The sequence below is a fragment of the Talpa occidentalis genome, unplaced genomic scaffold, assembly GCF_014898055.3.
Source record: "Talpa occidentalis isolate TD23 unplaced genomic scaffold, MPIMG_talOcc4v2.1, whole genome shotgun sequence".
NCBI classification, from domain to species: Eukaryota; Metazoa; Chordata; class Mammalia; order Eulipotyphla; family Talpidae; genus Talpa; species Talpa occidentalis.
The window spans coordinates 96,648,366-96,662,498 of NW_026555331.1; the positions used below are offsets into that span (position 1 = coordinate 96,648,366).

The following is a 14,133-nucleotide window of genomic DNA, read 5'->3' on the forward strand; positions in this document are numbered from 1 at the left end:
TATTTTAAGGTTTTAGTGTTAAATATTTTTAAAACAAAAAACACTGACATACTCAAACCCTTAGTCAGTGGAAGGATTTAAAACTATGCAGAAATTCTGCATACAAGGAATATGAAGTTTTCCAAGATGGACAAATGGAGAATGAAAAAACTACAGGAAATACAGAGTCTCCAAAATTGGAAAAGGTATTTTGTTGGTAGTGGTATAAAATTATTTTAGGGACTTAAACATATACACTGAGGGGTTTTGCCAACTGGTTTTATTTAGTAGAATTTTACATTATGCAAAATATAAATAAAAGCATATTTTAAAAAATATTATAGTTCTGTTTTCATTATTTTCATATATATACACTAATAGATTCAGGGATCTGTATGTCTATATATGACTAATAAGCTCATTTAATCCATTGATTTGCTATTTTCGCAATTACCTAAGGTATGTCTAGATTACACAATTTAAAATTATTAAATGGTAACTTTTAATATTTTTTTTTTATTTCCATGTTTTTAGGACAGAATATATTTGGCAGTTCTTTCAACAAATTATACCCCTTACTGTATAATCAGTAATCTCTTAAAGATAAAGAAAACCGGAATAATTTTGAAACTTAAATGAGAGCCACCACATGCTTCTTTTTGCACACAGAATGCCAAAAGAAAACTTATGATTGAGTAGTACCATAAGAGCAAGATAGAGCCCTTAAAGCACATCAATTAAAATTTGTTTTATACCAATGAATAACAAATCCAATCAAGTTCTATTTTTGATTGGTTCTATTTTATACTGTTTTATGTCACAAAACTATAATCCAGGTATAAGTTTATATTTTAATGGCATTCTGTCACGTTCCCCAAACAGCTGTTCCAAAGCTCATTCATTGGCTAAACCACACTGTATCAAAATTCTGATAAAGACTTATAAAATCATTATGCAAATCAATCTCTCAAACTCATACAATTGCACAGTCTCCCACTGCTAAGCAAATTAGCCAGTTTTTCTGTGAACCATTGTTTTGTGCTTTCCTTAGCTCTCATATATACACTCTGGCACTTTGTCATTGCTGGAGAATGCTGTTTAGTTTGAAACAGAAGAGACTGATGTCATTCTTGCTTGAGATGAGGGCAGTATCCTCTCAATGTTGCAAAAATATGCACCAAATCATATAAGACACAGAAATCTCTCTTCATAGTGGCTGGATTACAGACGAGGATGTGAAGACTCACAGTCTTATGGATTATTAATAATCTATTTGAGACACTAAAAGACTGGTGCAGACACAACAGTATGAGTTAAGCCCCAGAAGATCTGTCCATACCATTAGTCTTGGACAAAATGAATACCAGCTTCATAGATTGCAGGGTCACCTTTTCTGTAAAGAAGGCGCTTGAGTAGTTTGAAGTTTCTGTTTATATTTCTGCATCTGCTTTGACCGTGAATGCAGTTTGTTGAAAAGTTCACGGAATTTATATTGTGGAAATAAGGTTTCCAAAAAGCCTTCTAAGAAGACATAAACCATTCTCCTATTTAACTGGTTGTGCTGAAACATTTCAAAAACACGAAGAATACCTTTCCGTGTTGTTTCAGCTCCAATAATGTGCTTCAGTTCATCTGTGTGAACAGGATGGAAAAATAAACATAAATTATTACTCAGTAAAGGAAACATAATGTCTAAACCATGCTTTAAATTAAAATATGTGAAGTACACAGCAGAATAACTGAAAAACATTAGGTTTCCAGTCAATCTGGAACTTACTTATTGTAACTGAAACTTAAAATTTATACATGTCTACATCCATTCACTTATGCAATACCACACAGGAGAAAAAAGGACCCAGACTCAGAATCATCCAGTTAGAGTTATAATCCATATCTTTAATACCTACATGATACTTACCCATCCTGAGTTTGTTTCTTCATCTATAAAACTGGGGGTTTATATTAACAATATTATTGTTAACTGTAAGGATTCCTAAGGCTTTAATGAGAAGTGAAACAGGATCTGTAAATTCAAAAGCACTACACAAATATTCTCTCTACATATAACGCATAGTGAGAAATGCTATAAAAAAAGATGTGTGAAAGCTAATCTATAATCTAAAAAAACTTGGGACACAGCAGCAATGTCATTAAAATAGTAAAAATATAAAGATATTTACAGGTGGGAAAAATCCACATGCGATAATAAGAAAAGATTTTCTGTTAGAAAGTGACATCTGAAGACTTGGCTACCTGAACAGGATTTTGAAAAATGCAAATAGATGAAGAATCAATTTTGGTGGAAAGAACATCAATAAGCAAATGAACATTAAGTTCAATAATAAAAGAAAGACAAGCTCAAGAAATGAAGGCAGCACAGTTTGGCTGGATTTAAGATCCCTGTAAGATAAAGTATAGAAAGAATGGAAAAATAATAGTGCTGTGCCTGTCAAGATGACCACATCTGGGGGTTACAGACAACATGAAGTTACTAGAGATGTTTGAATATGGGAACAATACGTATAATTATTCTCAGTTATTGATAGTCAGGGCTTCCAAAAGTAGCTATTTCATTGCTTTAGAAAGAAATACATAACTTTAGAAGGTATGCAACCTAATTATTGGTACAGTATGACTTAAAGCAAATAATAGGTGAATTTACTAAAAATCAGGTAAGGGATTATATATTTATTAAATTCATACATATGTACCCTCACACTTCCTTCATGTTTTCACACAACTGTGATCTTTCAGGGAGGTTTTTCCTGGCTACTCTATAACTGCAGCTTACTGACAGTTCCCTTTTCCTGGTCTATTACCTCAGCACTTAACACTTTTAACACATTAAATTTTATTTGTTTTGTTTTCTGTTACCCCCAATAGAATGTAGCTCCAAGAAAGCAAGAACTAATGTAGAATAATGTCTAGCACATGATACACACTCAATAAATATTTACTGAACAAATGAATTAAAGTTACTTTTCACTGCATAATTGAGTCAAAATAAACCACAATTTGGTTTGTTCCAATAGTATGTTAAATAAATCCTAAATTGTTTCTTTCCATTTTTCTAACATGCTATTCTGCAGAATTTGCTTTTTTTTTTTTTTTTTAAATATTAAATTTTATTTTTATATTCCCCCATACAATTGCAAACGCCCAATTCTGACCCCAATCCTTTCCCCCCCGCCCCCCAAAAAGTGTCTCTGGTTCATAGTTTTTTGTTGATTTTGATTTTCACTTTCTTATATTCATTTTCCTGGTCCCTTATTTAAGTTTTCTAGATTCCTGCTATGAGTGAGACCATCCGGTATTTTTCTTTTTCTTTTTGGCTTATTTCGAGAATTTGCTTTTTTATCTCCAAATGCAATACAATAATTCATAGAGCAGAATTACTAATATGGAACATTTCCAATTTAACTGATAAAAGGGAAAGACAAGGATTAAAATTTAGAATAAAATACAGTTTTAAAGAAAAATTATTGAAAAAGAAATGGGCATTATATTAAAGAGCTATTATTTATTTTCCATAAGTAAATCTACATCCACAATTAAAACGTGGAAAAAAAAATCTAGGTATTTTCAAAGATAATCATAAACAAAGAAGGGACCAAATCAGCACCCAAGTCACACAAAATTGCTTTCACATTATATTGCCTCTAGTATTGAAAGAAGCCAAAAAGGACAAAGTGGATCTAAGTGAGACAGGATGTTCTAAAGAGGTTAACTAAAGAGGTGATTTCTAACAAGATCAAGAGAATGCCACTATGTATACTTTCTTTATAATCAAATTTTAATAAAGATTTGTTTCTATGTAAAGGGACACTTTGAAAGAATTTGTTCTCTTAAGAGCAATAAATATTCCTGAAAGTCTCAAGCTTTTATATTCTTTTACTAGTCCTCTCATTTTTCACATGTTTATTATCAATTATTCTCAAAATGATTCATGGTGGCAAAGTGAAGTGGTTAAAAGCACAGGCTTTCAAGTCATTCAGAGCTGAGTTCTATTTGTCACTTACTTGCTATAAAACCCTGGATGGCCAAAATAACTTGTCCAAGCTTTGTTTGTTCACATATAAGCCTGTGATGTTAATAGAGCCTAGCTTCATAATGTTGTTATGAGTAAAAGTTAAGGATATATGTGAAATGCCAAGCACAGTGCTTAGTATCAAGTCATCGAAATGGTAGTCATTTTAATCATAAGGCAGCTAAATTAGCAAGTTCAATGCCCAAAAACTCAGAATTACAAATTAATTTTTACCAAACATGTTAACTCACCTGGCATAATTGAAAGTAATTTAGTTTTTCCTGCAACTCTTGTTCTCATTCGAATAGCTTTATCTCTGCATGGAACAGTCTCTGCTAAAATGCCGTTTGGCCAAAAGGCATCTCTATTTAAGAAGATTAAATAAATTTTGTAAATACTTTCATTTTCTAATGATGCAAATTGGTAAAATTATCCCAATTTTCTATAGAAAACACACATGTAAACAGAAAAAGGGAAAGTTTCTGAAATTTTATAGGTATAATATTCAACAAACAGTAACTAATTACAGGGTTCAACTTTAGTATAAAAGGATATTCACAAGAAAAAGATTAATTCTGGAATAACTCACAAACATTAATAAATGACAAAGATAACAAAGTGTAATATATAGATGACTATATCACAGCTATTTAAACTCAAAGTAGGCCTTTGATCTCGTTGAGATTAAACATTCCACCTAAACACAACTACAGTGTGTTTAATTCCCCTCAGTTTTCTTATAACTAAGTGAACGCAAAACAAACTCTTCACCCTCCCCATAGAGCTGGCGTGATCTCAGTGTTCTTTTCACATATATAATTTACTCTCCTTCACATTCACAGTATGCTTGATTCCTGTTCCCTATTCTCAGGTCAAAGGCAAGCACTGAGCACAGTAACTAAGCTATCATCAGGGAATTTTGTCTGAGAAAGAGAAACCACCCACCCACAGCAGTCATTCTTAGCTCCACACATTGGAAACATCTAAGCTTTAAAAAAAATCTTGGTGACTGGCAGAGGGCTAGGCATGAGGAGAGGCTCAGAATATTTTTACAGAATGAAAATATGATGGGGTATCACTGTTATTAATCTGAATACTTTTCAGAGGTTTAATAAAATATTAAACCATGGTCAAAGACTACATGTTTTAAAATATTTTCATTAAAAATCAATGTTAAGCAAATACAACTGAGAAAAAAAATCAAAATAGGTATCTGGGCATATGACCATGCCACTGCTACACCACTATTTTAATTATCTTGAAAAATTTCACATTTTTTGAAATGGGGCAAATATTTACCATAATTGTTACAAGTCATTTTGCTTATCAGTGATGACAAAAACCAACTTTATGACCAGGGAGAAAAGAAAAGCAATGAAAGTGAATTAGTGATAACAATGAACTCTATTCTACTAAAAGAAGTGACTATGTCTTAAGATATACCTGAAACGTTTCACTAAGTCAGCCACTTGCTCAGGTGAGGTCATCCAATCAACATGGTCAACTATTTTTCTGAAAGTCAAGAAAGTGAAATGAGTATGGTCAAAATGTTAGAAGGTAAAGAAATACTACCTTCATAGAATAAACAAATTATCTGTGAAAGCAACACCCTTTAAAAGGCTCAAAGGAGAAATTTTTCCTATAAAAGTTGAGAAAAACTGAAAATCTAAAAACTAAGTAAAAGATAAGTGGGGTGGGAAAGAAGGAAAAAAAGAGTGGTACCTATTAATAGTATCACCATATGTGGCTCTAATAAGCTGCTGAAGCAGGTTTTTGATATTCCTTCGCAACCACTGATTTCTTTCTTTTAAGTCAAATACTTCATCCATAAGAAGCAGCATTACCCTAAGTGGAATATTGTCATCCACCTGACAAAATATGAAAGAAACAGGATACATTTGAGTTACCTATCTAATAAGAATGGTTATTCTTGCAAAAGGACTGATAATATTTTACAAGTCAGTCATAGGACAAGGTAGACTATAGCCTTCACGATCATTTCATATCAATTTATAAAAAAATATTTTAAGTCATTTTGATTGACTACAGAATTTATAAACCTATCATGATGAGTAAATTCCAAGGCTATAGTAACAAAAAAGAAAAGAAAACTTCTCAAAGTGGTTTTATGAGGGTCTTAGGAAAAGATGTTAGTTCTTTTACTAGAGTCCATTAAAGGCACATGTTAGCTTCTTTGCTTATTTTCTGTAGCATCTTTAAGAAAAAAATTCTCAACTTCTCTATTTAATAAGACAAAACATAACATAGAATATGTTTGCCTTGGCTAGTGAGCTGTATTCAGGTATTTTCAGGAAAAAGAAAAGATGAAATAAAATGCAGTACTTGACTAAGATAACATTAAAAAAGGTATATTTCACTAAATTACTAGAAATTTCTTTTAACCTTTAACAACTAAAAATTTTCATTTTATTATGGGAAAAAATTAGATTAGCAATATAAAAAGAATGCTTTGTTGTGAAAAACAAATAAAAAGTAAAAAACAAACACAGATTTAGAATTGCAACATAACTAGATATAATTGCCAGTAATTTTATAATTCTTTCATTACTAAGATATGCTTGCCAGTTATATTCTTACCAATGTTGAAATTTAAGTCATAAAGTTTTCAGTCATATTGTAAACACTGTCTTAATGTACCATCCCTTCATTTGACATTTAAAACAGGAGTGGTTTATGTAGCCAAAATAAAACTGCTCTTATCAAGAATATTCTCTGATCAAGTATATTCCTGAGATTGATACCATGACAATTCAAATAAACAGTTAATTTATAAAAACCTTACAACAAAAGGTATGATGTTATAGATATTATGCTGGTACAACTCGTAACAAAACATACTTGTAAATATTCTTGTAAAATCAAGTAAAATGTTATGTTTAAGACAGTTCATTACAAAGAAAATCAATCATAAACAATGAAAGGGAATAGTCTTATCTTTAAAATAAATCTTTCTAACAGAGCAGAATACATCTGATTTGTGACAAAGAAGAAACAGTACAATCCGGAAAGACAGCCTTCTCAGTAAAGGATGCTCGGATCAAATGGAGCCCCCTACCTCATTCCACACACAAAATCCCCTAGATGAAAGGCAAGTCTAAATTTTGGCATGATTGAACAAAAAAAGATTTTTTTAATTACATTTATTTATTTATTTTTAATTGAGGTAATATTTGGATATCCCCATCAGGTATTACCACTCTAATACACCTACCATCTAATCACCCATAGTCCACCACCATAGTCCACTGTGCTTCCTTCCCTCTTTGTTCTTACCTAACTCTATCCCCGCCCCGCCTTGATTCCTGGGTTCTGTAGTCAGCATTCAAGGGCTAGTTTTTACGTTTGTCTTCATCTGACTCTTAGTTTAGTTACTTTATATTTTACATATTAGACACATCATCCAGTATTTATCTTTCTCTTGACTTATTTCACTTAGCATTATCCCTTCCTGTTCCATCCAGATTGCTGCAAATGGCATGAGTTTATCTTTCTTGATCACTGAGTAAAATTCCATCATGTATACATATCTCATCCTGATCCACTCACCTGTTCAGGAGCACTTAGGCTGTCTCCATAATTTAGCTATACTAAATAGTGCAGCAATAAACATGGGAGTGCAAGTCTCCTTTCAAATTAGTGTTTTTGAATTTTTTGGCAGATGTCCATGAGTGGAATTACTGGGTCAAATGGCAGATACATGTTTATTGATTTGAGACACCTCCATTCTGCTTTCCATAAGGGCTGGACCAGTCTGCATTCCCACAGCAGTGCAGGTGAGTTCCCTTTTCTCCACATCTTCACCAGCACCTGTTTCTGGTCTTTTCAACTATGGGCCATTCTCACTGTGACCTTGTGTATTTCTCTAATAATAACTGATGGTGGACATGTTTTCATGTGCCTGTTTACAGTCTGAATGTCTTCTTTGGAGAAGAGTCTGATTAGTTCTTTTGCCCATTTTTTAATTGAGTTATTTGTTTTGTTTTTGTATAGCTTTAGGAGTTCTTTGTATATCTTTGATATCATACCTTTGTCAGATGTATGGTGTGTGAATATTTTCTCCCATTCAGTAGGGTGTCTTTTTGGATAAAACAAAAAAGAGCTGATGAGACTTAGCAACAACAAAGAAAATAATCCAGTCAAAAAATGGGCAGAAGAGCTAAAAAGAAACTTCTCTGAAGAGGAAATGCAAATGGCCAACAGACATATGAAAAAATGTTCAACATCACTTGCAATCAGGGAAATGCAAATCAAAACTACCATGAGATACCATCTCACACCAGTGAGAATGGCACATATTAAAAAAACTAGCAACAACAAATGTTGGCGAGGATGTGGAGAAAAAGGAACTCTTCTGCACTGTTGGTGGGAGTGCAAACTGGTCCAACCACTATGGAGAGCTGTGTGGAGATTTCTGGACCTACTAAACATAGAGCTTCCATATGATCCAGCAATTCCACTCCTAGGTATTTACCCAAAGGACACAGAAACATCAATTCCAAAGAGCACCTGCACCCCTATGTTTATAGCAGCACTGTTTACAATAGCTAAGCTTTGGAAACAACCCAAATGCCCAAAAGTAGATGACTGGATCAAGAAGATGTGGTACATATATACCATGGAATATTACTCAGCATTCAAAAAAGATAAACACATGCAATTTGCAGCAACATGGATGGCGCTGGAAGGGATCATGCTCAGCGAAATAAGCCAAAAAGAAAAAGAAAAATACCAGATGGTCTCACTCATAGCAGGAATCTAGAAAACTTAAATAAGGGACCAGGAAAATGAATATAAGAAAGTGAAAATCAAAATCAACAAAAAACTATGAACCAGAGACACTTTTTGGGGGGTGGGGGGCGGGAGGGGAAGGATTGGGGTCAGAATGGGGCGTTTGCAATTGTATGGGGGAATATAAAAATAAAATTTAAGATTAAAAAAAAAAAAAAAAGATTTCTTAAAAAAAAATCATAAGAGAACATCCTTGTGACTTTGCAGTAAGCACAGATTATAGTGCACAGAAGGACATAAAAGTACCGGATATTCAGAATAAAGATGTTTCTGGATTTAGCGTCACTTAACAATTTTCTAACTTTAAAGTAATATGTATTCAGTAGAAACCATCCTTTGAATTTTGATCTGTTCCTGGGGCTAGCAGTGATGTGACAGGATACTCTCTAATGATTCTGGGCATAGTAAGCCATAGCCCCCTGTCAGTCACACAATCAGATGGATAAACAACTGACATGCTGTAGTATACTGTATTGCTACTGTGTTGGATATTGTGTTTTCATGCTTCCTTATGTCTGTTTTAAATTTTCAATACAGTATTCTAATAAATTACATGATACTCAATACTTTATTATAAAGTATACTTTGTGTGAGATGACTCTGCCCACATTGTAGTCTAATGTTCTGAAAATGTTTAAGGTAGGTGAGGCTAAGCTGTGATGTTTGCTGGCTAGGTGTATTAAATGTATTTTCAAAATATACTTTCAACTTATGATGGGGTTATTGGGACATACCCCCATTGGAAGCAGAGCAAGATCTGTATATAAATATATCTGGCAAAGAACAAATATTCAGATTATATAAAGCATTCTTATTAATCAAGAAGGAAAAAAAACCCAAGCGAACAGAAAAATGGGTGAGACACCCAAATGGTTCTTAAACATAGGAAAGCAGCCCAGTCTTTCAAAAGTCATTGAAGAAATGGAAATTCATGAGCTGCAAGACTCAGAATGGCTAAAATTAAATAGATGCAACATATTGAGTGTTGACAGGATGTGGATCACTGGAAATCTTATGCATTGGTGGTCTCAGTATAAGTAGTACAAAGACTTTGGAAAACTATTTGGCAGTAACTAGTAAGACTTTGCTTATACATACCCTCTAATCAAGCAATTCCATTCCTATGTAAAGACCCTAAAGAAATGTGTAGTATTTTTTTTTTTTTAAATGACAATATGTACCAGAATGTTGACAGGGACACTCTTCATAATACATAAGTAAACTGAAATCTACTTATAAAAGAGAATACTGTACGGCCACAATTGTTAAAAAAAAAAAAAACCCTACAATTACACAAGACAACATGGTATAATATCACAATGAAGACCCAAAATAGCTGGACTTAAAGGAACACATACCTCATAGTTTTTTAATATAAAGTATAAAAGCACAGTAGAAATCAGTGATGATAACTGGTGGGGGAAGAGGACAGAGACAGGAAGAGAGAACTTTTTGGAATAACTTTTTGGTAATGTTCTGTTTCTTGTTAAAGTATGCATTCGATAGGTACGCTCAGTTTATAAGAATTCAACAAAATTAACATAATGTATGCACATTAATGATAGGTACACATATTATACTTCATTAAAAAGCTAAAATGAGCTGCCAAGTATGATTTGAATTAAAAATGAATACTATCAAAATTAACTCACAGTATCATCAAGTTGAGCTGAAACTCGACAATGTTCAGGATCTGAATCTGTCTTCGGAATTAAAGGAGGCACCTAACATTTTAAAAGACAAAACAAAGTAAACACACTAAAGCAGCTAATGAAAGAACACACCCTAAAAATAAATCAAAACTAGTATCAAGTATAACCCCCCCCAGTCTTTGATTTGATTTTTGTTACAATATTATAAGAAAAGTTTATATAGTATTAACAAAAGTACTAACAGTATAAAATCAGAAACCAAATGTAAAAGGGTGATTATTTAATTACTAAAGACTTTTTCTTTAAAAGAGGACTGATTTTTAAGTTGGAAGGGCAGATTAGTCAATCATCCATATCTTTAAAAAATAATTGAAAGTTATATAGGTTAAATGACTTAAAGATCAAAAATTAATAGTAGCACAGTTAGAGGAAAGAACTTCAATCTTCTTTTTTACCATACGGAGATCGGTAGTGTGTTAGTAGATTAAGGAATTAGTTAACCAATTATTAGATAATGTAAGTTACCTCACTTTATAGGGAGAAAAGGACAGAAAGAAAAGTGTTAGTTCATAATGATGTGCCAGCACAGGAAAGAACATCAAGATCACCTATTTGAAACCTATAGTGTTATTGTTGAGTACAAAGTCCAGTACTTTTGTACAGAGTTCTATGAGTACTAATCAGCAGAAGTGGTACTGGACAATCCTCATTTCAGTGTTAATGTACTTCTCCATAATTAGAAATAAAGACAAAGGATGAGGGAAAGTATGAGAATTAACAGAGAAGTATGATTTACACACACTATTTTAGGAGTTGTCTCTTACAGTGAAGAAAATCTGTGCTTATATATGTATTTCTTTTTCATTCAAACCTGATCTAACAAACAGAAAACTCCAATAGCTGTATGCTTTCTTTTACAGTCTTCATTATATCTTAAACAACTAGGTCAAAGTTATAATAAACATAAATTAGGAATGTAACAAACCATTTGGTTAACTTCATGTATCTGCTTACATAATGAAAAAGCTCATGGGAAATACTTCTATAGCACTCACAGGTACATACACACACAGATAAGTATGACCCCCAGAAACTGATGATGGTGAAAGTTTCCCTCCCTTTCATCTACTGAATCAGAAGTCTGACTTTAGTACCCGTTAAATATTGATATAATTTGCATAATAGTACTTGTTTGTTATTTCATTTCATAGCATTATAGGATAAAAATGGCATAATGGAATAAAACAGTATAAAGAATGTTAACTTTCCTGCTTTTATTGTTTCTAATTTATTTATATATTTTCACGTCATTATTCATTTTTGTACAAGCTTGATTTCTACTCTCAGATGTAATCCCCATAAAATTACCACCACCATGACACCAGTGATGTCACCATAGTCTCTTCTGCTCTTCCCTCCCCTATTTTGATCCTTCTTCCTCCCCGCCCTCCCCCCCCCACACCCACCCTGCTGAATGTCTCCAATTTATTGTTTGCCTGCTAGTTTTGTCTTTATTTTTCCCCTTAATACCTGTTTGGTTCCATTATATTCCTCCTATAAGTGAAACCATCTGATATTTTTCTTTTTCCTGCTGTATTATTTCACTGAGCATAATCCTTCTCGCTCCTTCCATGTTGCTGCAAATGGCATGAGTATATCTTTTTTGATTGCTGAGTAGTATTCCATTGTGTAAAACTTTCCAAGTTATAAATAACTAAGTAAATTTTAAAATTCACTTAAATTTTTTTTAAAAAGGGACTATATTGACAATGCACATATGAATTGGTGGTAGAAATTCTTTTTTTTTAAATTTATTTATTTATATATATATTTACATCATTGTTCATTTTTAAACAATGTTTGCTTCCCCCCTCCATCCTTAGATGTAGTCCCCATAGAATTTCCTCCACCAATTCAACTGCACATGGTGGTGGAAATCTATGGGAACCACACCTGAGAAAAGAAAGTAAACACTGTTTAAAAAAAAAAAGAACAATGATATAAAATGTATATAAATAAACAATTTTTTTTAAAAAGCATCTTAATAAAAACTTACCAATAAGAAAAATAAAATAAAATTCTACCATAATAGAGACTAAGGAGTGACTGGAATTCACAGTATCTATTTCTGCTATAATTTTATTCTCTCGAGTTTTTTATTCTATAAAACTATGTCTCCAGAGAACAAAAAGGAAATAAGGCAAATCTACACAGGAGCTCAGTAATGCTTAGCTGACTTAAAAAGTTTGTCTAGAAATTAATGAAAACATCTTCTTACCTTAAAAAATGACTGCTTTATATCTTGACCTAATCTTTCTGACATTTTGCCCATGTTGTCTGACATTTTAGTCATTCCCTCTGCCAAGCTATCAGGAAGGGATTTAACTGCATTTGAAACATTCCTCATAGAATTGCGAAGCGGATTTACAAAAGTGTCCATCTAAAGAAGAAAAGATATTTTATCATAACTTCAGTGTATACTTATTGATTTAACTGAGAAGGTTGGGAAAATACATAATGCAACACATAAGAGGTAATAATTTTCCAATCTATAATATCTCACTACATTTTAAGTATAAAGCTCTTGTTTTCAAAAATATATTTTCACAGTCAAAATTTAGGAATTTTGAGTGTTAAGGTCACTGTTAGAAAATAAATATAAGCTTTGGTTGCCTCTCATTAAGATTTTTTGGGGAAAATGGGAGTTTTACAAAACAGAACCTGATGCAATTGGAATAGAACAAACTTCAGTTATACTTTAAAAAAATAATGACAGCTATTTTGAGCAGATAAAATAAACTTCAAATAAATAATAGGTAACTAACATTAATTTTTTAAAAATAATTTTAGGCTATATTACATGTTTGATTATAATCTATGGTGGGAATTTGAAATCCAATGCAAAGAAGAAAAAAAGTCGCAAATTAGTAAATAACTATAAAAGAAAACATGTTGCGAGATATAAAAAGAAATAAAAATCTCCAGAGCAATAGGAAGCATTAAAATCAACATTCTAACTCTACAAATGTCAAATAATTTCAACAAAGAATGGGAGAGACACCTAAAGAAACCGATACAGTTGCAAATGCAACTCTCTGAGATTTTTGACTGGAAAAACAACTATAACAAAAAGACACCAAATCAGACCAAAGTTATAAAAAGCAACCAGTCATAAAAAACTAAAAGAATATTTCCCAGAAAGTGTTGATGCCATAAAAACTACCACAGAAGTCTGTTCAATGCAAAAAGAAATTTAAAAACTGTGTCCCACAGCTTAAGCAATATAGCAGATTATTAATAAATGCTATCAAGAAGTCAGAACATCTTCACTATAATATACTTTCAGGTTTCCATCAAGAAAAATTAAAAAGGTAAAATAAGTATTGTAATAATAGTAACAACAGAAGTGACTTTTAAGGTAAAGTGTAAAAGATTTGGGAGTTTTAATTACTCCCTGGCTTAAGCTGAGTAAATGATGCTGTTTAAGATATGCTTGATGAAATATGCAACCTTTAGGAGAGAATCTGTCACAATTTAGATTAGAACCAAAGGACAGAAATGAGGATGAAGAAGGCTTAAAAAACTTGCCACTGGTAAAGAGAGAGATATGGAGGTAAATATATGTAAAACATATATTTGTAATAAAATAAAGTTATATTATTACTG

General features: G+C 32.3%; 1 protein-coding gene across 5 annotated transcripts in view; it reads right to left on the bottom strand.

Annotated features, from left to right (window-relative positions):
• Positions 1-334: 334 nt before the first annotated feature.
• The window catches only part of SNX13 (sorting nexin 13), a 109,716-nt gene continuing 95,917 nt past the window's right edge, over positions 335-14,133 (bottom strand). For all 5 annotated transcript variants that reach the window (XM_037508562.2, XM_037508553.2, XM_054692407.1 and 2 more), the window contains 6 exons: positions 12,746-12,907; positions 10,468-10,539; positions 5,729-5,874; positions 5,450-5,518; positions 4,258-4,370; positions 335-1,611 (listed from right to left, as the gene is read on the bottom strand). In XM_037508562.2, the coding sequence (XP_037364459.1) occupies positions 1,364-1,611; positions 4,258-4,370; positions 5,450-5,518; positions 5,729-5,874; positions 10,468-10,539; positions 12,746-12,907 (810 nt within the window). In that variant the 3' untranslated portion in view covers positions 335-1,363. The remainder of the gene's footprint in view (positions 1,612-4,257; positions 4,371-5,449; positions 5,519-5,728; positions 5,875-10,467; positions 10,540-12,745; positions 12,908-14,133) is intronic.